The 23,639-nt window shown below is 41.7% G+C and overlaps 1 protein-coding gene across 1 annotated transcript in view; it reads left to right on the forward strand.

Moving 5' to 3' along the window:
- The window catches only part of LY86 (lymphocyte antigen 86), a 68,815-nt gene that overhangs the window by 26,155 nt on the left and 19,021 nt on the right, over window positions 1-23,639 (forward strand). Inside the window, exons 2-3 of the mRNA XM_037045365.1 lie at window positions 15,835-15,921; window positions 17,134-17,262. Of these exons, the coding sequence (XP_036901260.1) occupies window positions 15,835-15,921; window positions 17,134-17,262 (216 nt within the window). The remainder of the gene's footprint in view (window positions 1-15,834; window positions 15,922-17,133; window positions 17,263-23,639) is intronic.

Here is a 23,639-nt window from a genome sequence, read left to right on the forward strand (position 1 = left end):
AACTCTTAAGAAGTTATCCTTCAGAGAATTTATAGTTTAAACCCCACTGCTCTCAAAAAAAAAATCATTCTTTCTGATTAGCCTTTATTTGTACATGTTCAGGACCAGTGACAGTCTCCCAAGAAGTAAATAGTGTTCAGGAAAAAAGTAAATGGTTGAGTTAATATTTTATTCCCAAAGGTCCCGGAGCTTTGTGGTGACACTGGGTACACACAACACAACACAACACAATGCACTCTGCCCTAGTCTCCACCAGGGAAGAAATGGACCTGAAGTTCCAGACTGCACCTCAGCCACCTCCAAGATCACAGAGGTTAGAGGAAGACTATGCCAATCAGGCTGCAGAAGATACTGCTGTCTCCTAACTGTGTTCTTAATTGAGGCCGAAGGTCTCTCATTTACAATCACAGGTTGTTTTGTGTTAGTTTAATTTCAGGAACCGCTTTGATTCCCCCCAACGGTGATTGTTCTGCACCTCAGCTCAGAGGTCTGACTGAGCCTCTGCAGGCATGCCACCCCCCACCCCCCACCCACACCCCCGCACAGGCCCCAGGGCTCCTCCAGCTCACCCAGCCCCACGCCTCCCACTCTCTCTCATCTGCTGTGCTTGCATGTTCTTCCCACACTTGGAGTTTGTTATGCACACTCTGTTTTCATGCCCACTTTCCCCAACAGCCCTCACTGTCAATCATTTAACTTCACCCTGTTCATCCCTGGACCTCCATCTCAAACCTTTCTGTGTCTAGGTTGAGGTTTGGCATAGAGTCAACAATTCTGAAATGAAACAGAAAAAAAAAATCCCCTTAGGGGCTGTTTCAGGAATCCTAACTAAGCCGAGCTCTGCTTTCTTGAAAGAATTCCTTAACAAGTCACTGGGGTAGCTGCTGAGGCCCCAGGGGGCCTGGTGTGGTTTCCTCCTCATCACTGAGACAGGAGAAATATTCTGTTGTTTCTCTAGAGAAGGAAGTTAGAGAGATGATGAAAAGAAAGGGAGGAAGGGAGCCAGAAACACGGTGATAGGTAGCTTGTGGGGAGGGGCACAGCTCCTTGACCGCCCCCCCCGCCCCAGTCTTCATAAATTCTACGAAACTTGTGAATGGTTTTGTAAGCAGATTTATGAAGAAATCTCTGAAGGAGGGAGAAACTTTTAGCCTGCAGTGACACATCATAGATCTGGAACCTCCCCACCCCCACCGCCACAAGCTCATGTACTAGGGAATGAGCGCAGAACTCAGTGTGGCTCATTAACAGCGAGTTTATGATGAGCAATAGAGTCACCTGGGGAGCACTGAAAAATCTTGATGCTCAGGCAGCCCCTGGACTTCTGGGGTGCAACCCAGGCATTGGTATTGTTAGAGCTGCCCAGGTGATTCCAATCTACATCAAATTTGAGAAGGAGGGATGGTGGACCTCCCCAACACAACTGAACAAATTGTGTTCAATACAACCCTGTTTTTATCTTAGGGGCTAGAAGGCCCTCACTGATATCTACGTTTTGTTTCAAAAACATCTATTGAACTTGACTAAATTATTTTACTCTGTAAATTATTTTACAGAGTACTCTGAGGTTTAAAATAGAATTTCTAGAAGAAGTGGTTTCATTTTTCCATAGCTGCAATGAAAAATGGTCGATATTTCCTTGGTATCAAAACTGACCCTTTTTTTGAAATTATGACCCAACTTTTGAGTGTCTACTCTTTGCGAAACACTTGCCTAGATGCTTTACAAAATTTACTTTTCTCAATTCCTTCCAAAACCCTTCAACGCCTCTGCCTTTTGGTCCAACACACCAGTGTCCTCGGGCTGAGAAACAGCTGCTCCTTAGCAGAGCAACAGTGGCCTGTGGGATCCTAGCCAGCAAGCCCAGCAAGCTGGGAAGCTGAGTTTCTGTTCCTCCCTGTGATCCATGTGCAGGGTAAGGGGAGGGTCTTGGCGCATGTGGCTGGACTCGTTTTGCCTCTGTCCAAAGTTCTGCTCCTTTCTTTTAATTAGCGTCCTCACTTGCCTTTGACTCTCCCACGTGGCAGTGAGGGTGGGGCCTCAGGGGAGCACAGAGCAGCACTGAGAGCACCAGAGGCTGAGTCTGGAGACAAGACGGGCCTTTCACTGCCCTGGAGCCCAGCCTCTTCCTCACGTAATGGAGATATTATTTAATACCCTTGGTCCTGGCCACTCACAGATTTGGGAGAGGATTGATGACTCAAGTACATTTTAGAACCTCCAGGTACATGGGTTCAAATCCAGTTCTCTAAATGAAAGAAGCCAGGACTGCTGTCACATGTTCCCTCTCAGCCAGTCTACCAGTCTCTGTCACTTGTGTGTCATGCTCCACAGCACCAGAAGCCAAGGACAAACACCTCAGCTTTTTTGTTTTTAAACCATACTCAGGTCATAACTTGCAGAAGCAAGAGGGGATTCTTTTCAGCACTTCCAGCCTTATCACAAACACCCAAGAGCTCATCTTCACTATCATACACGGTCCAGTAAACCACCCTGCGTATCAGGGCCCAGTCTTGGCCCCATGAGAAGATGAACAGATTTGCATGAAATGCAGAAATTGGCCATGAAGGTGTGTCTGGTCACATCCCAATGTCACCAAATACTGCCATGGTTCCCACTGTTCCCAAGCAAGGAGTTATGGAGGCACCAAAGATCCCTCCCCAGTAGGGTTTCTGCCTGCTAGTGAGACCGAATCCCCCACCTTCGAAGTGCAGTACAGACATGTGCTCTGAATTCTACTGATCCATTAAAAACATCCAAGCACAAAGCCCTGGCTGGTGTAGCTCAGTGGATTGAGCACGGGCCTGTGAACCACACGATCAGGGTTCGATTCCCAGTCAGGGCAAATGCCTGGGTTGCAGGCCAGTTCCCAGCAGAAGACTCATGAGAGGCAATTATACATTGATATTTCTCTCCCTCTCTCCTTCCCTTCCCTTCTAAGGATAAATAAATAAAACCTTAAAAAAAAAAACATGCAAGCACACAAACAGACCAAGCTATCTTTTCTCAGTTTTCCTATTCCGCAGGGACTGACTCCAGATCAATAACAGCAAGTTAAACAATTATCAATACCAAACAGAATAGGCAAGTTCCCCAGATGCTTCCAGACTTGGGGCAGACCTGGTAGTTGCATCACTAATTAACCAATACTGAGGCTCTGAGTAAAGTGTCCTGGCCAAGGGCCTCCTGCCTCACTTGGTTCCAATGTAGCTAGTAGTGTCTGGCACATATTACACAGTTTGTGAATGCTATTAACAGAGTGACCGGCAACACTGTGACTAAGATGGAAAAGGGGCCAGGCCAGGCAGACTGAAGTGAGTCCATGGCAGACACCTTGCACAGAGAAGACTGTATATGTTGACCTTAAAATGAGAGATTGAAGTATACAAGTATCTTTTAATGTGTCTATCACTCAGCTGTACAGTATTATAATTAGACAATGAAAGTGTTGCAATCCAGATGAGAGCAGAAGCATTTTCTGATTTGTCTTTTTACTCCTGAGGCCTAGTGTTCTTCCTGCCAAATGTCAGATAAATACTCAGTGAAACGAATGAGAAGCTAAATTGAAATTTCCGTTTTCAAGCCATTATGTGTCACCTATAAGATAGATTCAAGTTTCCTCTCATCCTCATGTTAAGATTCTGAGCTATGTGTCACCGTGGTGCCCTCTCGGTAACACACAGTACAACTGTGCATTTCGTGTTCATTTTTTATCTGCTCTTAAGATGCAGAAAATCAAGGGTCACAGCCTCTATGGGTCCCAGTTTTTTTCAAGACATTTGCTGAGGAAGTTTGGATAGAAGCTTGTCTTCATTTATTTCTTTATGGTCTCTAATGTTTATGTTATGATACAAAAACCATCTCCTCCTAAGCTGATGGAGGCCAAGATGAGGTTATTCTAGGGGAGTGGACTTTGGAGGTCAAGGGGACCTTGCAGGTAAATATCCCTTTTCCATCAATAATGACTTCTAGAGAATTCCATTGAGTAAGCATTCTACTCAGCGCATTCAGTAAGCTTACCAGACAGCCTGCACGTTGCTCTAGTTCTTGCCCTCTCACATCAGCAACAAGAGATAATCCACTCTGATGGTGCCTGTTCCATTTTTGCTGTAGTCCATATCAAGAACATATTTAAGCATTTTGAGAAGTCAAAATATACTGAGTTAAATGTGGGAGTGTGTTCCCAATGAAATTCTAACCAAAAAGACTAGAAAGGGAAGGAACCACTCTTATCTGAAATATTGGCTCATCAGGGGGCCTGGCTGTGCTGTTCTACAGTGATACGTTTTGACAGGCAATAAAAAAGAGAAAAGATCAGAGAATAACAGAACAATGTAGGGTACATTTGCCACATTATAAGTCATCGTCAGGGAAGGAGTATGAGGGAAGGGTTGAAAGGAACACTCCACAATGGTATCAAGGACAGGCAAAAGGAAGGTTAATTTTGTGTTTATGTGGTAATGAATTTCCAGCAATGGCATCTCACTGAAGCCTGACTCACCATCCTCTTTTTGTCAGTTCACAATGACCCTTGAATGTTATCCTATAAATCACATAGGAAAATTAAAATGCCTCAATTAAAACATAGCCATGCAAGGTGGCTAATCTTCAGATTAATGAACAACTAAATCTGTATTGGAAAAAGGGTACAAGCTTGCAGAATTGGTAGTCATCCAACCTAAAGGAAGATATCAGAAACAAGGTCTCTTTGTTATTTTGTTTTATTTTAAAAATAAATCTGAAAGATGACAGAAGAATATCTGCTACTATTTGGCCTGGTACTAGGTTTTCAACTAGATTCAGAAACTCCATCCTAAGTGTCAAAGCAAAATCCCGCTATTATGATGACAAAGCTAGCACCTTCTCAGAGAGCCTTCCAGGTGTGACTGGTAATCAATATTAGCAGCCTCATAACTTAGGCTTTCCAAGTAGTTGCTGGCACCCAGCAAATCTGCAGGAAAAGTTCAACTTCCCTTCTGTTATCATCAAAGTGTGTAACCTTCTCTCCTTTTCGTCTATTTATCCAACCAACTGATATCTGCTAGAGTAGACACTGGTTATCTGAAGATGAATAAAACATAGTTCCCACCCTTGCATAATCTATGAGACATGCAAACTAGCAATACTTACTGCATTCATGATGATAAAGGTATAATAAAGATATACACAGCATGTTGTGAGAGACCAAAGGAAGGACAGATGAGAAAAGCACAGATGGCATCTTGGAGAGGGGTGTGGTTGATCTGGATTGTGAAGGTAGAAAAGGTTGAAGAGAGGCAATCAAATTTTTTATATGAGATCTAGACCTCTCACAAGGCATTTATTGGAAATTGTCCAAATTGATTTTTACACTGTAAATAGAGGGAAACATGTTTTCTGAAAGTAGAGAGTTAAAGCAAGAGCCATTTATTCAACAAACACTGAGTTAGCACCTGCCATTGCAGGTGCATGTCAGACACAATGAGAAAGGGAAAGAGTAATAAAAATATAAGAGAATATAATATAATAAGAGATAATAGAAAAGTCTTACCCTTCAGGATCAGACATCAATTGAGAAGACAAGGCATTATCAGAAAATACTGAGTAACTGTGCAATGTAGTCTATTTACACGCTAAATAACTGGCATAGATCTTAAGTTCATAGAAATGGAGGGAAAGAAACTTGTAGGATAAGATGACATGACCCAGGATTTAGATAGAAAGGAGAGAAATTAATGCAAGCAATGGAATCACAGGTAGCATCATGTCACCCCCTCTCTCTAAAATCATCATTGGCTCCCCAGGAAGTTATTGGCTCACTCTTTGTGCTTCCACAGCACCTGGGCATCCCTATTCCTAATACTCCTAAACTAAGTAAACTAAGATGTTTTTTTCTAAATATTTCAAGCACTCAACCATTTTCTCCCATGAGTTTGGGCTCAAAATTTTCATCCCACAAATATAGAGAGCCATTTAGGGGCATTTGAATCTTTCTCTAACTATTGACCAAATAAGAGCAAGGATTGTGAATACAGTTAGAAGAGCTGTTGAGGATTTGGACAAAAATAGAGGGCACAAAAAACCCTTCATGTTGGTAAACTTTATATATGAACTTGGATAGGCTCTGGTGCCCAACTGTTTGGTTTAGATGTTGCTGTGAAGGCAGTTGTGGATCTGATTAAGATTTACAATGGTGGACTTTGAGTGAACAGATTATCCCCCACACTGTGTGTGGAACTTGCCCAATCATTTGAAGACCTTCACAGACATGACTGATGTTTCCTGAAGAAGGAGCCATTTGGTCTAAAGTCTGCAACATGAACCTTGAGTTTCTAGCCTGCAGGCTTGCCTTGCAGACATTAACTTTGACCCGAACTTCCAACCTATTGGACTATCCTATAGATTTCAGTCTTGTCAGCCACATGAGGCAATTTCTTTTAATAAATCTCTCAAATAGATAAATAGACAGATGTATTAGACATATTATATACATTTATATGATATGAATCTGTCCAGAAAGTATCCATCTCTCATATAATATGAAAAATAGAGACATTTATTGAAGAAAATACAAGATACAAGAAGCAAACATTGTACATAGGATAATGATATCTCAGTCCCCTTCAAAGCGGGCATCTTGAGACCTCACACAGTTCTCCCAGTGTCTCTCCCACTATTCAAAACCCTCTGCAAAATCCTTTGTTGTGGTATTGCTATCAGCTGTCTTATCCTATTTTCCTGAATCTCATTGACAGAAAAGAAAGGAAATCTCTTCCCTTTCCAAGGTGATTTTAGTTTTGGGAAAAGCCAGAAGTTGCAGGGCACCAAATCTTGGCTGTAGGGGTGATGAGTCACCGGGATAATTTGATGTTTCACAAAAAAAACTTTGCACAAGATGTGATACATGAGTGGGCACATTGTTGTGATGAAGTTGCCAATCACTACTTGACCGTAGCTGTGGTTGTTTTCATTATATTACATCTCTCAACTGACAAAAAACAAAGAAGTACTTATTAATTGTTTGGCCTGGAGGGGCATAGTTGTGATGGACAACACCTTCCCAATCAAAGAACACAGTTAACACGGTCTTGATTTGGTTGCAACTTTGCCGTGTCTTGTCTGGGCACAGAGAATCAAGCAACTTCCATTGGGATGACAGGGCCTTCACATAGCTGTAGAGCCATGATTCATTTCTGCTTATGACCTTCTTGAGGAAATCTGGTTCATTGGTCATGGTTTGAATCAAGTCATTAGCAACTGCAGCACATTGTTCCTTCTGCTCTGATAGCAGAAGCCATGGAATGAATCTTGCCACAACATGTTTCACACCCAGATCCTGCCTCAAAATCTCAGACACAGTAGTTTTTGGAATCCCCAGATCAGCTTCTAGTTCTCGTACTGCCAATCACTAATCTTTGTTGATTGCAGCCCATTCACATTCAACATTCTCAGATGTTCTGCTTGTTGCAGGCCTTCCAGAACATGGATCACTTTTAACAGATTCTTGACCATCTTGGAAGCATTTGTGCCACACTTTTATTCATGATGCACCCATTGCTTCATCCCCCAAATCCTTCTGAATCATCCAAATAGCCTCCTCAGAGAATGTTCAAGCTTAATGTGAAATATGATGCACATTCATTGTTCTACTCATTAATGTTGAATGTGATGGCCACACAGTACATACGCTCACTCAATGGCACCTACCACCCCCATTAACTAGTACAATGAAGTTGTTGTTGTTCATGCATGCACATTCCAGTCCACTCTCCTTGGCTCCCAGGTTACATCAATGTTAGGCAAACCATTCTCATTATATTAGCAATGGCTGGGCTTTTTCCAGACAGACTTCATATATTCTCTATGTAATACATATATTATACATATACAATAGAATATGTATATTCTCTGGAGAATATATACATATGCATTAGTATATATTCTCTGGTGAACCCTAATATACCTCCTTTTATTAATTACAAGAAGCTACCTGGTGCTACTTTATTAAGCAACCAAAAGTGAACCAGCTTCACTCACATTCTCTTCACACAAGTTTTTCTTCTCTCCATAAGAGAAGTTAGAGTTTATCTTGCTAGTACATCTAAGCTGCACATTAATGGTAAAACCCTCCCCATTCTCTATTGTGTTTCCCTACCCTCCCAAGCTGTGTCTCTGGTGGCAGCCTGTTATGAAATATGCTTTATAATATCTAAAACTCCTCCAGTCAGCCTATATTCTGCTTACAGAACATTCAGGAAGCAACACCAGCTCCTAAAGTAATGTAGGTTGCAGGGAATGAGCCATGAGGTTAAGGTGTGTTAGAAGAAAAGTCATCATTCTGGATCTCAAAATGTCATCCATATAAGAACTGGAGAGGTGAGAGGAGGGAGAGAGAGAGAAAGGGAGGGAGGGAGAAAGAAAAAGAGAAAGAGAGAGAAGGGAGAAAGATGGAGGGAGATGGAAAGGAGGGGGAGAGATTGAAGAACGGTAGTGAGAGGAGGGAGAAGAAAAGAGATGTGGGAGGGGGCAAGAAGAGAAGAGGAAGGCTGGAAGAAGGAGAGGGAAAGAGAAGTGAGAGAGATACGAACTTCATACAGCGAGAAGGACATGGACAAGCTTGGGGATGGACTTGGACATGAATATGGGGAGGTTAGTAGAGGTGAGGTGGGAGAAGGGTCAGCTCTTTTTCAGGGTGGCATTGTAATAAGTATTCCACCCTCCCATGAGAGCAGGAAAGCCAATGCTTCACTCACTTTGCAACAATTTTTAAAACCTCAGCAGCAGGACTGTAAGGCATGTATGTGCATGTGCATAAGCATGCATCAGTGTGTGCACACACACCCAAGTTCATGTAACATTGCTAAAATCTGAATAAGTGCTGTGGATTATACTTATGTCATTTCCTAGTTTTGATATTGTACTATACTACGTGTAAGATGTTATCTTGGGGGAAAGTTGGGTGAAGACACCTGAAACCTCTCTTTATCTCTTTGCAACTTTCTGTGAGAATATAATTATTTGAAAATATGAAGTTTAAAATAAAACTGAAGTAGAGCTATGAAATATAAAAATGGCACTAACAGCACAAGAGCTGGCTTCTCCTCTGTCCCTCAAACCATCCAACCAGCAACAGAGGCCAGTGATGCCATGGACTCCAGGACTTAATGGCACCTGGCCTGAGACCACATTCACAGGGACCCAGCCAAGTCACCACCCAGAGCCCATCAGGCTCATAGCCCCACTGCCCTTGGTGGAAATTGCACTTTCAGAGGCTGTGCCATTGGATTTTGATTTTCCCCCCATTTCCAGTTGAGACCACAACACTGGTTAGAAAGAAAAAGGCAATCTTGCCCTGGCTGGTGTAGCTCAGTGGACTGAGTGAGGGTCTGCGAACTATATGATCGCAGTTCGATTCCCAGTCAGGGCACATGCCTGGGTTGCAGGCCAGTTCCCAGCAGGGGACCCACGAGAGGCAACCATACATTGATATTTCTCTCCTTCTCTCCTTCCCTTCCTCTCTAAAGATAAATAAATAAAATCTTTATTAAAAAAGGCAATCTTGTCTTCTCCTGGTCAGCAACTGTGTTCCAGCTCAGCCTGAAAGAGCACAGGCCACCATCAGAGCTTAAGGCACGAGAATGTTTCTGGAGCTGAGATTTGTTAGACTCTGAACATGCTAAGCTCCCCCAACCCCGCCTTTTATCTGAGTCTGTTCTACTCCATGAATCATCCCCAAACAGTTTCAGGATATGTTGACTGTCACTGCCCTTATCAAGCAAGGCAGATGCTGTGGGCTGCTTTTCTGGTGCCGCTTCCTCAGTCCCAGGGGGACTAGCTCTTAGCTGTTGCGAGGGGCCTGCCTTCCATGCACCCATCTCCCAGGATGGTGGGGGCAGCAAGGTGGTTTGGAGGCATGCTGGGCTTATTCCCTGTAAGTACCATCTTCCCTTGGATGGGAGCCATACACATCAGCATGTAACTCAGAGAGGAAGGAAAAATAGTGAAATGAACAGATTGTGCATTTCACCATGAAGCTTTGCTTCTTCTCTCCGTTTGTTTGCCAATCTCGCTCTACAATGAAGGGTCTGGAAGAAACACTTCTCTCTTCCCTGGAAGCCCCAGAACACCAATTCTCATTAACTTTCCAATTTATTCTTTCAAAAGATCCAAATTCAGGAAATCCAGTATATATGTATTAAAAATTACTTGAGGCAATTGTCCAGGGGAAAGTTTCCCCTCACCCTCTGATCAGTTCTAATTCTAAATACAGGGAACTACTTAAAAAATACAATCCACTCTCTTCTAGTTTGGCAGGTGATTCTCAAGCATTTGGTAATCTGGTAATTAAAGCAATTCTTTAAAGCAGTGGTTTCCCACCAGGGGCAAGTTTCCCTGCAAGGGACATTTGGCACTGCTTAGAGATATTTTTGGTTGTAATAACTTGAATTGGGGCAGGAGTGCTGCTGGTATCTAGTGAGCAAAGGACAAAGATGCCTCTTACAATGCACAGGACAGTCCTATAAAAATGCACATGTAACCTTTATTTTTCACTCAGCAAACAAATACTTGGAACCTAGTTTAACTTTAAGACATTATGCTGGTCCAGAGGCCAGGAAGCCTGTCTTACAGCACCTAGTAGAGGAATGACAGAGAGGTACAAGAAAATCTAATGTAGTATAGGGCATGCTAAGTGCCTGGGTGCAAATACAAATCAATACGGCAAAGGAGTTGAGTTTGTGAGGATGGAATTGGGGAGTGGGAGGAACTGACATCACTTTTCCCAAGATGACTGCAAACTGCATGTTCACTCTCAAATATAAAATTGCAATAACTGCTAGGAAAGATCACCAAACCCTAAGCACTTTTAAAGCAATCTAATTTTCTGTTTCTATAAGCACATCTTCAGAAAGAGGCAACTTATCACTTTCTTTGTGACTTTGTTCCTTATTAAGGTTATTTTTCCATCAATATTTTCCAGATTCAAAAGATGTTTTATTTCCTTCTTTTGCCCTTAGTTATTCCCTCTATCTCTACCTTTAAATATTTATAAACATATCTTATAATTCTGTAAATGCTAAATAGCTAAGCATTACACACTTAGCTTCTTTTATCTTTCCTCAGATAGCAACCTAAATATATTCCCAATTTTGAAATGTACTTTCCTAAATGTCTGTTAGTTGGACTCTCTTTTTCAATAATGAGTGCCAAGTATATAACAGAAACAATCGTGTTTTCACCCTCTCTTCCTATCTTCCTATTTTTAAGCTGAAGGGAGCCATGGGACAGCACAAAGATGCTTATGAAGAAGTAAAATGAGCATATGACAAAATGGCTTCCCCCCCAGAAAAGTTAGTGACCAGATTAAAGGGGGTTTGAGCAAACAAAACTGCACTAGATTAGATTTGCAAGGCTGAAATTGCCTAGTGATCATTTCCATGGCAGAAACCACAGACAATTATGCATCTTCCAGGTCAGCAGTGTGGGTGATAAAACTGTCTGGACCAGTATCATTGACAAATGTGAGCTCATAGCTCAGCTGAAATTGAAGCCAGTTATGAGAGAGAACTACCAGATGCCTTAGGCCTGCACACAAAATGTTCCACACATTCTTGCAAATCAAATAATTAACACACATCTTTGAGGATCTATTTTGTGAATGTTTCTGCACAAAACTAAGTGGCAATTATTTATGTGTTTGTTTTTAAGTCTGGTTTTAATCTTGACTCTGCAAATTAATACCACTTCTCTGAGTCTATATTTTCCTATCTTTGAAATGGGGAAAATTATACCTATCCTTCAAGATCATTGTTTATTGACACTTCCAAGCAAGATGGCAGCATTGGTAAACATGGCTTGCCTCCTTGCATAACCATATCAAAATTACAACTAAATTGCATAACAACCATCATCCAGGACCACCAGAAATTGAGCTGAATGTAATTCCTACAACTATGGAACTAAAGAAGAAACCACATGAGACTGGTTGGAGACATAGAACAGGCTGGTCCCACACACATGTGCAGCAGGTAAAAGTCAAGAGGGATATATCAGGAGCAAGGAGTTCTAGCCCCACACCAGGTCCCCCAGACAAGGGTTTCAGGGACAGGAAGGTAAGTCCTAATAAATTCTGGTTTTAAAAACCAGTAGGGATTGAGGCTATGGATGGAAGAATCTTCTGGGGTCCCAGGCAGTTACTCTTATAGGACATGCCCATACACTTACTTGGACAACCCTTTGAGCTTCAGTGTGAGGGCAGCAGCTTGAAAGGCACCAGAGACATGGGAAGGAACTGAGTTGTCCAGCATTAGGGTGACAGCTGAGGGGGCAGCTTTCTCCCAGACAGAAGTGATGGCAGAGACCATTGCCCTTTTACAGAGTCCTCTTCCAACAGAGCCAGCAGGAGAACATTATATCTGAGACTCCATCAACCTGGCTCACACTATTGCCCCATCTCGGTGATTCCCTGAGGTCCCACCCCACCCAACTTTTGGACCCATCCAAGCTGTTTGTAGCGGCTTTTACATATGAATAGCCTGTCTTGGTTCATGCTTCAGAATTTCCTAAATTCTCTCAAACCAGCAGCATCTAGCTTTAGTGTGCCCCGCGTCTTTTGCTAAGTGGTCCCAGAGTTAGCACTAGCAGCAGCCAGCCTCAGTTCACAGCTAGGCCTCTCCTGAGCTCCTCAAAGCCCAGTATAAGTAGCAGTCATCTGCAGATCACTTGGTATCTTATGCCTAGTGACCTTGGACAAAACATAGGTTGTGGCTAAGCTTGGATGTGCCAACAACCATCAAGGCTCAACTACAAGAGGGGGCTGTACACGACCCACATGGTGGGCACACCTTGAATACCCAGCTTGAATGATAGGGGAGGCTGTGTTGTTGGAATCTATAGAACACCTACTGTGCTAGACCACTCTTTCAAGACTGGGAGATGAAGCAGCTCTACCCAATACACAGAAGCAAGGACAGAAAGGCTGCCAAAATGAGGAGACAAAGAGAGATGGCCCAAATGAAATAACAGAACAAAACTCTAGAAAAAGAACTAAACAAAATGGAGACAAGCAATCTACTAGATGCAGAGTTCAAAATACTGGTTATAAAGATGCTCAGTGAACTCAGTAAGAACTTCAATAGCATAAAAAACATCCAATCAGAAGTGAAGGCTACACTAATTTAAATAAAGAATGATTTACTGGGAATTAACAGTAGAGTGGATGAAGCTGAAAATCAAATCAGTGATTTGGAATATAAGGAAGAAGAAAAATCAGAACAGCAAGAACAAAAAAGAATCCCCCCTCCCCAAATTAGGATAATGTAAGGAGCTTCTGGGACAACTTCAAGTATATCGATAATTGCATCATGTCAAATGCAGGGTATGTCAAATGGAGAAGAGAGAGAGCAAGAAATTGAAAACTTATTTGGAAAAATAATGACAAGAAACTTCTCTAACTTGGTGAAGGACATAGATATGCAAATCCAGGAAGCGCAGAGTCCCAAACAAGATGAACTGAAGGAGGCCCACACCAAGACACGTCATAATTAATGACACAGGTTAAAGACAAAGAGCAAACTTTAAAAGCAGCAAGAGAAAAGCAGTTAGTAACCTACAAGGGAAATCCCATAAGACTGTCAGGTGATTTCTCAAAAGAAACTTTGCAGGTTAGAAGGGACTGGCAAGAAATATTTAAGGCAATGAAAAGCAAGGACCCACCACCCAGATTACTCTACCCAGTAAAGCTATCACTTAGAATCAAAGGACAGATAAATAGCTTCTCAGACAAGAAAATCTAAAGGAGATCACCACCACCAAACCAGTATTATGTGAAATGTTAAAGGGTCTTCTTTAAGAAGATAAAAAATATGAACAATAAAATGGCAATAAATGCATATCTATCAATAATTGAATCTGAAAAAAAAGCAGAGCCAAAACAGAATCATAGATACAGAGGAGGTTTTGACGGTTGCCATATGGGAGGGAGTGAAAGGGATGAACAAAAAAGGTCATTCACCTTAATAGATTATGTACAAATAAATTGTTACAGAATAGCCATGGGGGTGTAAAGTACAGTACAGAAAATGGAGTAGCCAAAGAACCTATGCATGACCCAAGGACATGGACAATGATAGGGGGATTGCTGAGGGTGTGGCTGGGTGGGGTGGAGTAGGGCAAAGGGGGAAAAACTGGGACAGGTGTGATAGCATAAACAATAGAATATAATTTAAATTTTAAAAATTCTACCTAGTACATATAAAAATATTGTCATTTATTGTAGCAGTCTGGATTCGGTCAGGAATACAGGACCATGTCAGTTATTTTAAAAGAGAGAGTTTGATATAGGGAATTGGTTAAGCAGTTGTTAAAGAACCAAAACACAAGATATGGATAGTGGGGAGGTGGTGACCACTGCCAAGGCTGGGAGAGCAGAGAGGAGAGGTTGGAGCTATTAGAACCTAGAAGCTTGAAAAAAGAGTTCTATGGAGATGGAACAAAGACTGTCAAGGAAAGGGTGACAACTTCTGAGGTACTGTCATCACAGGAGCTCAGCAAAGCTGAGCCTTTGCTGATTCTGGAAGGTGCAAAAGAGAGCCGATGGAATCAGTTGCCACTGCCAGGGTAATAGGCCATCACTAGTTGACACTCTTGATATCAACAAGTATGCAAGTTGGGTTTGGAGCTGAGACACAATAGCTTAATACGTGGCTCATTCATCCTGTGTGCATTTACGGAGGGCTTACTTTGTGTCAGACTGTGAGGCACTCTGCCAGACACTGGGGGGAGTCTGAAAAACTAAATGGAAAACTCCTCTAAATAAAGTGCACAGCTCGGTGACTAGTACAATGTAGACCCAGCTCTCCTCTCTCAGGCCCAATGGGAAATATAAAGAAAAAGAAATGGAAAACCAACAAAACACCAGCTCCTGCCTTTCAGGAGTTCCATGTTTAGATTAAGGGATAGGTCAAGGAGCAGAGTACCAAGTCATACATATACACTTTAAAAAGTATTTCAGACATAACTGTTTTAAGAATTCAGAGAAGCAAACAAATATTTTGAGTTCTATCAGGGAAACCTTCACAAAGATAGGAAAGAGCAACATCATAGTATTTCGACCATGGCCCAAATTGGCAGGACCATACTGAACGGGAGGAAGCATGTGCACACCTCAAACACAGCAGGAACTTCCCGTGCGCTGATGCTCAGCCCTGATGTCATGGAATGAAGGGTGGGTTTGTAATATAGAGGATGGGAGGTGGGGCCACCAGAACGTTTCTTGACTCTCTTTGAAGTCAAAGATGAGCTTTTGGAACTTTGGAATGAGTAGAAATGATGTATAAAAAGTTATCTTTGTAGTCCTTATCATATCTAACACAATACCTTACATACAGTGAAATATTTGGAATAAAAATATTACCTTGAATAGGATAGAATGGAATGGGATGAAATTTTACAGTCAGGTCATAATTTAGAGAATCTTCATATATTTCCCTCTGTTTTAATTATAGTAATAAATACTTTGTGAAGTGTTTTATGCAATCAATGAGGAATTTTAAATCTAAGCTTAGGAATAAAAAGATTCAAACAATGATAACAAAATAAAGATGTAACCCACTCATCAAGACATTGTGCCTGTTTTACAGACTGAACATGACATTGTCCAGTGTTGACTTTGCAGAGACTGGGAGGGGCTGTTGAGAGTATCATGAGCCCTATGCAAAAAAAATATTAGACAGTATGTTTTTGAGTCAATTTTAGTGATTTACATAGAAAAAATAATGTAATTGTTGTGAGTTTTGAATATGAGTTTGCAGAGTAGACAGCCTACTGACACCTAATCTGTTGTTTTCTTCTTGGCAGACCCATTACAAGATTTTGGCTTTTCTGTTGACCAGTGTTCCAGACATTTAAAGTCAAACCTCAGCATTAGATTTGGAATGATTCTGAGTAAGTAAAAACTTTCAATACGAAATAAAACATTGCACAGACTCTACCTGGTCCACAAGCCCAATTACTCGTACTAACTGCAGCGGCAGGCTAAGCCACTGCTCCCCATCACTCTGGGGAATTAACTCTATTTCCATCTTCATCTCCAGTTCTCTCTCTCGGTATTATCCAGACAGAGTAGAACTTTCATTTAATGCTGTGCTTTTTGTGGTGAAAAGACTCTAGGCACTCATTTGGATGATATAAGTGCCTGGAATCAGTGTATCCAGCAAAGAAAGAAAATATTTTTAGCCTAAGCATTGACATCTCCTCAGGAGAGAGTTTTTGTTTAGTTATCTCAGCAACAAACAAGTCTACTACCAGCAATATTGCTTATCTTTGTGTTATTTCATTTCCCAAATAGCTAATATAAATTCTTAAACCTTGACACACCCCAAGCAATGAACTAGAATGCTGTCTGATTGTTTATATTTATATGGTCATGCAATTACAATTAGTCATTGTATTGCTATAGCTACTAGAGTAGCTCCTTTCTAAAAGAGTTTTATCAAAACCAGAGCAGAAGGATTTCATGAGCTTAGCATGTGGAATCATTCCACAGAAATGGAGGGAACACTCCCAGAGGCCAAGAACTCTCATGCGTCTTTGTGTCTCCAAAACTTTGCACAATATCTGGACTCTATAGCAGCAGCTCAAAGCCTTTGGAAAGAAAGAAACACAGAATGGAAGGAGGAGTAAGCAGAACACAAAAGGGAGGAATAGAAAAAGAGTATCAGAAAGAATTGGAAACCAACACTGCAGAGCACCCTGCAGCTTCCCGTGTAACTATGCTACAGCATCTGCCTAGCAACAGTGGGGTTATGCAGGCTTTCCTGCACTCCAGAGCTATCAGAAGGTATCTAACACTATGTTGCTGAAAAGTGGTGGAAACCAGACCTGCAGCCATGACATTAAGAGGCCACGCATCAGCTCAGCAGGACAGATAAACTCTGTTGCTCCAAGCAGTTAATGTTTGTGAAAGGGCCTCATCTTATCCCCAGGCTGGTACCATGATGTTCTGTGGCAATGCTGTTTTGCCAAGAAAAGAAGAAAAATGTTCTCTGGATAGCACAGACTTCTGGAAATAAAAGTTCTCACAGTTAATGCTTTTAAAAATTTTGAATGCAGTAAAACCCACACCGAGAGCAAAGCTGATCTTCTCTTTCCCTTTAGGAGAGGACATCAAAGAGCTGTTTCTCGACATAAGTCTCTTCAGTGAAGGCCTGCCCATTTTGAGTTACTCCTATCCCATCTGTGAAGAGGATCTACCCAAGTTTTCTTTCTGTGGAAGAAAGAGAGGGGGTAAGCTGTCTGGCTCACTGCCTGCCGAGGCCCAGGAATGGGAGCCTGCTGCTGAGGTCAGGACACCAGGCCGAAGTCTGGGCCCTGCTCCTCGCCTGTGGACAAGCTTCACCTCACTGGTCAGCATATAAGTGCTGTGCCATGAGCTGTTATATAAAAATAACCATAAGGCTCGTCCACAGGGCCTGTCTTACAGGGTGGGTGTGAAAATCAAGTGAAACATGCATATGAGGTACCTTACAAACAGAACATTGCATTAGTGGTAACATCTTATTTATAAAAAATGAAGGGCTGGCAACAGCAAGAACTAATAGCTTTCCCAAATCCATTGCCATTCAAAGTGTTTCCAAGTTGCTCCTCAGCAATCTCTTTACTGGCAGGGTCTCATCAATAGAGCAATGGACTCTGAAGAGATAAAAAAACAAGCTTTCCAAATGCCAGCATTTTACTGTGGCCTTTCTCATTTGAGTTATTGACTGATGGGGCATCAGGTGGCTAAACTCAAAGTAAGGAAGTATAAAACCCACTGTATTATCCCCTCGTTCTGCCATCCCTAGCCCCCACCCCTGTTATACATACCTCAGAAGAGCACTGGAACCCCACCCCAGCTGGTGTCCACCTTTCCTCTCCTCTTTGTCCTCACCCAGTGTCTTCACTGAGCCCCCAAGGTGCCTCTGTTTGTTTAACCAAAAGTTGGGTCTGATCTGTGACTGTTCTTACCCAGAAATTTTTTTCTTCCTTCTCTGTGTCTCCTTCCTATTCCTGTTGGCCAAAGGGGAACATGCCCCTAACCACACACCCCGGGGACACCCACTCATCTATTTACTTATGCAAGGAAGCCAGAGGAAAATCACCCAAATATGCTTTTTAAACAAGAGGTCTAGAGGCAATTGGGGTTCCCTGCCCATCCTGGAGATGCAGACAAAAGAAGTGCGTCTGTGCCAGAAAAGAAAACAGGGAATTTAAGAGAGTGGAGACTGGATGAAGCCAGGTAGACTTTACCATGTTGGGTAGGTGACCAAGTTCAGCTCAGCCCTCCCTCTTGACCCTTCTCTCTCAAAAGTATGTGATGTACATATAACTGTATCATGGCACTTGTCATATTGGCCTATAACCTTTATTCCCACTTGTTATTCCCCAATAGACCATCGGCTTCTGGAGGATGGGTAGGCATATTATTTATTTCATCACATTTTATTCTCAGGATCTTGAATGTACCTGACATGTGGGGAGTGCTAAATACAGCAAACATACAGAATGAAAAAGTTGACATTATTACCTTTCACACAAGGCACAGTTCTAAGAGCTCCATATCCAGTAAGTCATTTACTTCCTACCCCCACTTTAAGAGTTAGCACTATGAATACTGTAACTTTATAGATGCAGAAAGTGAGGCACAGAGAGTTTTAAGAACTTGCACCAAGTGAGAGACCCATGGCTCAAGCCCAGCCAGGCTGGTGCCAGGGCCCCAAATCTCAGCTTCTAAAGCAATGAAGAAACAACAACAAATGGATGAATGTGCCTCTCAGCCAGAAGTTTATTTAAAAATAATTATTCAAAAACTCCTTCTAACCAGTGGTATGACTTTGTTTCAGATTGGGACATTTTTTTCTTCCTAGCTAACCTGCCATAGAATGATTAGTCAGTTTTCTCTGAACTTACTGAAAGTACTTCTGATTAATTAGGAGTATTTCCTCAACTTGGTGAGCTGTTCATTAGCTGGTCCCTATCTAGTTTTTTCTACCTGCCCTCAGCCATTGTTGTCCCAAACTCCTTAATCCACAATTAGCCATTTTTTTCTTCCCTCCCTCCCTCCCTCCCTCCCTCCCTCCCTCCCTTTCTTCTCTCCCTCCTTCCTTCCTTCCTTCCTTCCTTCCTTCCTTCCTTCCTTCCTTCCTTCCTTCCTTCCTTCAACACTAAGTCCCTACCATGTGCCAAGCACTTTGGGGAGCCTGAAGATGAATGAAAAATGGTTTCCCCCTTCAAGGACCTTTATGACGACCAGGAACAGATCAGAAATCCACAAAGTTGCTTCCTTCCAAGTTGCTCTGTGTGGTGTGTGCTTTGAAGAGGTACAAACAAAATGCCAAGGAAATTTGAGAGGTATAGTTCATCGCCAATAGGTTCAGCATGTTGGAACATGGGAAATCTGGGACATTTAATATAGAATTATTTTCCTGTTTGCCTTAAAGCTATTTGAAAGTCTGTTATAGGCTTTTCAGCATTTAATTGTTTATAGCATGATAACGCTGGTGGTCTGCATACATTTCTGACTTTACAGAATATTTTGAAGAATTAAAGCATTTTGATACTTAAGTAATAATTCCTGAGAAAGACTGACAATTTCATAGGCTGCCACGTAGACCCAGAATCTACAGCCCTATCTCGCGTGTGTGCTTATCCTTTCAAATTTTTCCCAAAATAAGTATGTTTGAACCCAAACAGGTATGTTTGAAAGTGCTACCAGCTTAGTCCCCACTTCCTCCTATTCCCTGGGTCAGGTCTCCCTGTCCCCTTCCTGGAAGATGGAAACAACCCCCTAGGTGGTCTTCCTGCCCCCTCACTGCGGCCAGGGGTTAGTCTTCCCAAGTATTGTTCCAATCACGTTAACCCCCCTTCCCACCTGACTTCAAGGTTACTGTTTCCACAGAACAAAGTCTAAGTTCTCTAGTGACCAAAGTTCACTACAGATTTAACTTTAATCAGCTTCTCCAGCCACATCTCGGCTCACATGCATCTTTAGCAACAGCTTCATCAAATCATTTGCCACTGTCTGCCACACCCTGTGTTTTAACACACATGATGCTGTTGCGAGGCTTCCCTTAGCCTCCAATACCTGTCCCCCACTTCTCTTCCATCCTGACCTCACTCAGGTATCACTTTCTCTCAGAAACCTCCTCCAACCTCCAGCCAGTGAATTGTTCCCTCTGGATGCCCCTGAAGCATCGATTCCCACTTATCTCAGCCATAATTATATTTTGTATTTTATAGTTATACTGTGGGTATGTGTGTGCATGTGTCCCTTGAAAGCAGACACTTCAAACTTTGAACTCCTTGAAGACAGGACTATGCTCCCCTGTCTCTGCAGACTCTGTAGACAAAGAGAGACCGGCACAGAGTAAAGATGCAATGAATATTTGCTGTATTGAATTTGCATGCGACAGGTTGAATGCAAATACGCTACCTCAAAAGTGACTATCTAATGATGCTTATGTGTGCCATGAAGACACAGTAATACCAGAACCCAGCAAATAGTAAATTATCTGATTCTCTAAGTTTAAGAATACCTCTTCTCCCCACCGCCGGGAGTGGTTTTAATAGAATTAATAAAATTAAAGGGATATTGCCCCCCTAAATTAATGGGTCCAATTCAGTTTAGTAGTTCAAAAAGCTGGGGATTACCTTTTTCAAATGCTGGACAGCCTTTCAAAAGTTTATTTGCTTTTATTGCTATGGAGTTGGTAGCTGCATAGGCAGTGAGAAGCCAGAACTTGGGAAATTGCCAGGAAATTTTATATAATAAAAAAGATCAGAAAAGTGATGTACAAATGCTGCACAAACAAATAATTATGTAAACAACTAAAGCAGAGAAACTAAAACCTTAAATTCAAAGGCCTCTTTGGTTACCAAAATTTTTAACCTGCCTTACCAACCTACCGCAGGAATGATGCTATTGAAAATAAGTGATGAATTCTAAAACCAGAATTAACAGAAAAACACACCATCAAGGAGAACAGATGTTAATCCAAACCCAAGCACAAGGTGCCTTTGACATATTAAGCAGAAAGCAAAGTCCCTCTGGGGTTTGCAGGTCCTTCTCAGCAGAGCAGTGAGAACACTTGGCATCCACAGTGGGCAGCCCGCGTGGTGTCAGTTCTGGCTGAATTGTTTGATCTCCCCACAGCAGTACAGTGCGCCCTCTGCAACCTGCGTCCCCACTGGCTGTCCTCTGAGCCAGACAAAACCACAAAATGGGTCAAGCTTAGGGAGACTGTGCAGACGAAATGTTCTCTTTTCTTCTGCATCTTTCCCAGCTCACTCCTAGGCAAGAGCACATTGAATTTGAGGGCCAAGTGATATTCTTTTGGCATTATCATTTATGGTCTAATTGGTAATTTGGGAAAAACAGCTTATATGTTTGATCAAAGGTGATTGACTAAGTAGACTATTGTTCAGTCAAGCAAAAGCACAATATGTTGTGCGTTTAAATTACATGAAAATAAACTCATACGGGTATTGTTTAGTAACCGAAAAGGTGCTATAAAAGAGTTATCACCATGGCATCCTGTTTTTATTTAAGTGTAACTGCAGATCTTTATTTTAGTGTGTTTAAAATTTTTTTCCTTTGCTTTTATAATAAATTTACATAGTTGTTCCTTTAAATATTAGTTGATAGTTGTAGAGAAGACTATGGGGAATGAATTCTCTTTCTCTCATAGAGTAAGAGTTCTGAATAAGTCATCACCTACTTACTAGTTAATAATATTTGGAGTTAAACAGAAGGTTCTGAATCCGAGAGTTGCATGGAATGTCAAGGGATCATATACTGTGCAATCTGTATCCCTTCTCTAGGACGCCCCCCACCCCCCACCCCCGCCTGCTGTAGCTCCCTTCACTGAGAAGGAGTCAAAATGGGCTCCTGTTTCACTTCCCGCTCCATTAGTACTAGTTTAGGGCTCCCCTTTTCTCTGCTGGTCGCACCAACTAACCTGCTGTACTTGATCTTCATGCGTTTAAACTAAGTTCATCAGCTCCACATCAATTTTTAAGACGAAACTGGAATTAAATTTAATGTACTCAATGACCACATCTAATTACTAACCCTAAGAAAGGAAGCTGCAGTAAACTTCCTTTATATTCAAGTTAAAAAAACAGAAATGCTGGTAGAACCACTATGTGGTTAGTTAGCTTTGGTCTGCTCTGCAGTCACAAGCTGTGCCATTTTCCAAGGTGATCTCAATTTGGTTCCACGTTACTTAGTCCCATGCTGTTGCTGTGGTTACACGTTAGTCAGTACCAGGCTGTTGTGGTTGCACATTAGTTACTCCCATGCTGTTGCGGTTACATAGTAGTTAGTCCCATGCTGGTGTGGTTATACAATAGTTAGTCACATGCTGTTGCGCTGGTTACATAGTAGTTAGTTCCATGCTGTTGTGCTGGTTACACATTAGTTAGTCCCATGCCGTTGTGGTAGTTACACTTTCATTAGCCTCGTGTGGCTACTCAGTCGTGGACACATAGCTGATCTAAACTGAGATGTACCATAAATGTAAAATACTGATTCAATACAAAAAAAAGCAAAATATCCCAATCAAATTGTTATATTGTTTTAAGTTGAAATAATATCATTTCGGATCTATTGAGTGAAATAAAATATATCATTAATAAATTTATCAACAATAAAGCATATTATATTGTCAAAAGTTTACATATTGAAGTGTGCATACTAAAAACAGAAAATAGACATGTAGTCATCATTATGTTTCTATTGGGCAATGATGCATTACAATCTCCCACTAAAATTTCCAATATCCCAATATCGCATACCCGAGACCATCAAATCAGAGTCTCTGGGGTAAGACTCTAGCCAGGTGATGTCAACACTCAACCAAGTTTTAGGAGTAGGACCTTAGCCCCAGGCAGGCATTTCACAATGATGACTGGCATCACCATAGCGCTTAGTATGTGCCAGGGACCTTAGCAGGCATACTATGTGTAGTAACTACTTCACTGCTTGCATCAACCTTATGACCATTAGAAACCATTTTTATTAGCCTTGTGTTAACAAATGAAAAATTGAGACCCAGAGAGGTTAAGGAACTTACCTTAAGTTACACAGCAGCAGGCAGTAGAGCTGGGTTTCTCTCCAAAAAGTTGGGCTTCAGAGATTGGCTATTAATTTGTCTGCTATACACTCTCTTTGAACATAAATAATAATCTACTGGAGAAATATAATTTACTAAGTTCCTCTACTAGGACTGAAAAAGAACTTAAAAGTCATTACCAAATTTTAGAAATCAAATCATCATCTTTGGACATAACCAGCCATTATTTAAGGCACTGTTTCTCCATGCGTGGTCCCCAGACCAGCAGCATTAGCAACATCCAGGAAATTATTAAAAATGCAAATTTTAGTTTCTACCTAGACTTACTAAATTAGACATTCTTGGCTTGGGGCTTAGAATTCCATTTTTATCAAGTACTTTAAGTCAGTGGTCGAGAACTTTTTCTGTAGAGGGCAAGAGAGTAGGTATTTCAGGCTTTGCGGGCTGTGTGGGCTCTGCTGTCACCATGTGACTGGGGCTGCAGACACCGTGGAAATGATGTGTGCATGGCTGCACACCGACACAGCCTCATGAACACAATTATCTGAAATT

Source organism: Sturnira hondurensis, unplaced genomic scaffold (assembly GCF_014824575.4).
Source record: "Sturnira hondurensis isolate 20B ecotype Veracruz unplaced genomic scaffold, ASM1482457v3 Scaffold0004271, whole genome shotgun sequence".
Lineage (NCBI taxonomy): Eukaryota > Metazoa > Chordata > Mammalia > Chiroptera > Phyllostomidae > Sturnira > Sturnira hondurensis.